This window comes from Drosophila persimilis, unplaced genomic scaffold (genome assembly GCF_003286085.1).
Source record: "Drosophila persimilis strain 14011-0111.01,24,50 unplaced genomic scaffold, DperRS2 tig00000124-arrow-pilon, whole genome shotgun sequence".
In the NCBI taxonomy this organism is placed as follows: Eukaryota; Metazoa; Arthropoda; class Insecta; order Diptera; family Drosophilidae; genus Drosophila; species Drosophila persimilis.
In genome coordinates, this window is record NW_020825294.1 from 6,037,911 (window position 1) to 6,041,090 (window position 3,180).

The following is a 3,180-nucleotide window of genomic DNA, read 5'->3' on the forward strand; positions in this document are numbered from 1 at the left end:
ACTTGAAGGAGTCACAAGATAAAGATAAAGACTGAACAGGAGCCAGAGACAGAGCCAGAGCCACCACCCATCCACCTTTCCACCTGTGGGCTGGGGTCTGGGCTTGGGGGTAAGCTATTAAATCTCTCTCTCTCTGTAGGTTGCGACGAAATCGTATATCTGTAAGATATACAATCACTTAAATCGTTGAGCGGGCTAATCCAGCAGCAGACTGCCAGCTCCTCGCGTTTCAAATACCAAATATCGGTTTACAGGCAGTCGTCGAAGGCAACAAATCAATAATCACAAAAAAACCTCAAAAGAAAAGGAACGAAAGGAGAGGAAAGCGAATCAACACACACACACACACACAGGAAAAACCCCCTGAAGGCATATCAAATTTTTGCTTTATTTATTTTTTTTTTTGTTCGCCGCCCTATGCCCATGATTGACAGGACATTCGGGGGGGCCGGGGGCGAAAAGTTTCCTCCTTTGAGGAGTTTCCTTTTCTTTTGGGCCATTCTTTCACTGATTTTGGCTTTTACTTTCGATTTGGCTTTTGTATTTTGTGTGTATTTGCGCTGATTAGCACAGGGCGGGGCGGGGGTGGGTGGCAAAAGGGGGCCAAATGTTGTCATCATTGACTGCCTGCTTCCGTTTCGGTCTCTCGCTCTAATCTCTAGGGTTTCCAGGGCAACAGAGAGAGAGAGAGAGAGAGAGGGAGGGAGAGGGAGGGAATGAGTCCTTGCAAATATTCTTCTTTTGTTTATTAACAATTTCATTCGAAAAACAGGAAACTAAAAACAAGAAACATTGAACAGTAAATATAAATTTAAACAGAAACAGAAACTAGAATTGGGGGAAACGCATTGTCGGGGGTGGATGGGAGGGCTGGAACTAATCCTAGAATTAGTTAAACATCTTCTCCAGCATTTTGCCAAGTTTTTCCTGGGCATAGCGTATCTTTGGGTAGACATCTTTGGACACACCTTTCTCCGCGATGGTCGAGAAGCGATATGTGCGAAAGTTCTTCTCGCGATCGATGTACGTGATGGCACTCTGACGCGGGCACAGAATGAGCTTCATGTGATCCGAGAAATTGATCTGAAATGAGGAATACTTTTGGGGTAAAGGCCTCAAAAGGGAGAGCTATATTTGGGTGCGGGGCTACCTGTACGGTGCCGTTGGTCAGATGCATGACCACGGCACAGGTTGTGCGGAACCAGCTGTGCAAATGGGGCAGACGCGACACCTGGTCACTCTCGATGTTCACATTGTGGGCACCAGCCATCGCGAGATTCTCGATCATGTAGCGCTGAAAGTGGGACAGCAGCTTCATCTTCTTTTCCAGGGTCTTGCAGTAATCGGTGGTGGTCATGTAGCTCTCCTTGCCGTCCTTGTCGATGAAGTGGACGTTGATTTGATTGGGATGCAGAATCAGTTTGGTTGTGTCGATGAACATAATGCCAATGCCCTCGTCGCAGAGCTGATAGCCGAAGCCGTACTTGTCGCTGTAGTCGACCCACTTGGATATCCATAAGAGCGGCTGTGCCGCAGGATCGGTATTCTCGTCCCCGAGATTGCCTGGCAGTTGGCACGGCTGTGGGCACGCGATGATTACCACAATACCTTAAACGGAAGCAAGTACAAACCTTGTTTTCAATCAGATGGGTGAGCTGCTGGTGCAAGCTCTCAAGGTCGCCGCGGAAGTCCTCGCTGTGGCGGCACATCTGGGACGAGGCAGTGATGGTGTCGTGCAGGCTGCCCTTCAGGAGTGCCGACTGCTCAATACCGTTCATCTGCATCAGCGGCAGGCGATGAAGGGGGTCTTCGACGAAGGCAATGCGCGGAGCCATGGTCAGGCAAGAGATTGGCAAGAACGTGGGCACCCTCGAGACCTTCAGGAATTCGTAGTTCAGCAGCTGGCCAATGGCTGGCCGGCAGCTGGGGTCCGGCTGGAGCATGGCCATCACCATATCCGCAGCGGGCTTTCTCATGTAGCTGGGCACGCGGTACTCGCACTTCTTGATCCTTGAGTAAGTGTTCCTCAGCGATTTGGTCTCGAACGGGGGCTGGCCCACCAACAGCGTGTACATGACGCAGCCAATCGACCAAATGTCCACCTCGAACGAGTGCCCCTGCTTGTTGAGGATCTCGGGGGCAATGTAGTTGGGGGTGCCGCACATAGTCTTCTTGCGTTCGCCCTCGTATGCGATGAGTGTGGCCAGGCCAAAGTCGCCAATCTTCACGTGCAGCATATCGTCCAGGAAGAGGTTTCCCAGCTTCAGGTCGCGATGGATGATGTGCTTGTCGTGCAGATACTTGACGCCCTGGACGATCTGGTAAATGTAGTAGCGGCACTCGTACTCCGTGATGCATCCACGGCGCTTGTGCAGCTCCATCAGCGACTGAGTGGCCAAAAAGGCCCAAAAGGGTTGTCATCCATTATGCTATGCTGGATTCTCGGCGTACTTACCCGCTTCTTGCACAGCTCCAGGACAATGTATATGTTCTGGACATCCTCGAAATAGCTGTGGAACTTTACTATGTTCGGATGATCGAGATCACGGTGAATGGTGATCTCCTGGGCGGTCTTCTCCTTCTGTTGGTGCTTGATAATCAGCTTCTTTGATACGATTTTGCCGGCAAAAACATCGTCGGTCTCCACATCCATGATTTCGTAGCACTTGGCAAAGCCGCCCTTACCAAAGAACCGCAAACGCTTGTAAGTCCGGCGTAGATTCGAGTCGTACAGACAATACGGTATATCTGTGTTTATATCCTCCGGTTTTTCGGCCATTTTGCCTTGTCGTTCACTCGCTACGTCCCGACGAAACCGCTTAAAAGATCAATGCCAATGATCACTCGCAGACTATGACTATGCCTATGCCCACCGACACACAGTTGCTCACAGTTCACAAGTTCACGAAAAATAGCTACAAAAACGCTCCGAAAACCGTACGATATAAATGCCTATGTACGTGTTGTGGCTATTGAAACAACACTGGACGACTAGCCTCCTCTGACGACACACAACAAAATAATCATAACAAAAGCCAACTCGATGGGGGGGGGAGTCTGCCCCAGAGGGTGTGCGTTCAACGAACGTTGTACGGGTAATATTTTTGTCAATAGCCTCCGCCAACAATTGAATGGAAATGGTAAGGAGAGAACCAGGGAGAGAGCGGAACAGCAGAGCCC

At 50.1% G+C, this 3,180-nt stretch overlaps 1 protein-coding gene across 1 annotated transcript; it reads right to left on the reverse strand.

Annotated features, from left to right (window-relative positions):
- Positions 1-775: 775 nt before the first annotated feature.
- Positions 776-2,951, reverse strand: LOC6593368 (serine/threonine-protein kinase polo). Its single transcript, XM_002018553.2, has 4 exons — positions 2,456-2,951; positions 1,632-2,387; positions 1,151-1,579; positions 776-1,083 (listed from the first exon to the last, which is right to left on the reverse strand). Exons 1-4 carry the CDS (start codon positions 2,777-2,779, stop codon positions 889-891), a joined length of 1,704 nt encoding a protein of 567 aa, XP_002018589.1. The 5' UTR covers positions 2,780-2,951; the 3' UTR covers positions 776-888.
- Positions 2,952-3,180: the final 229 nt, after the last annotated feature.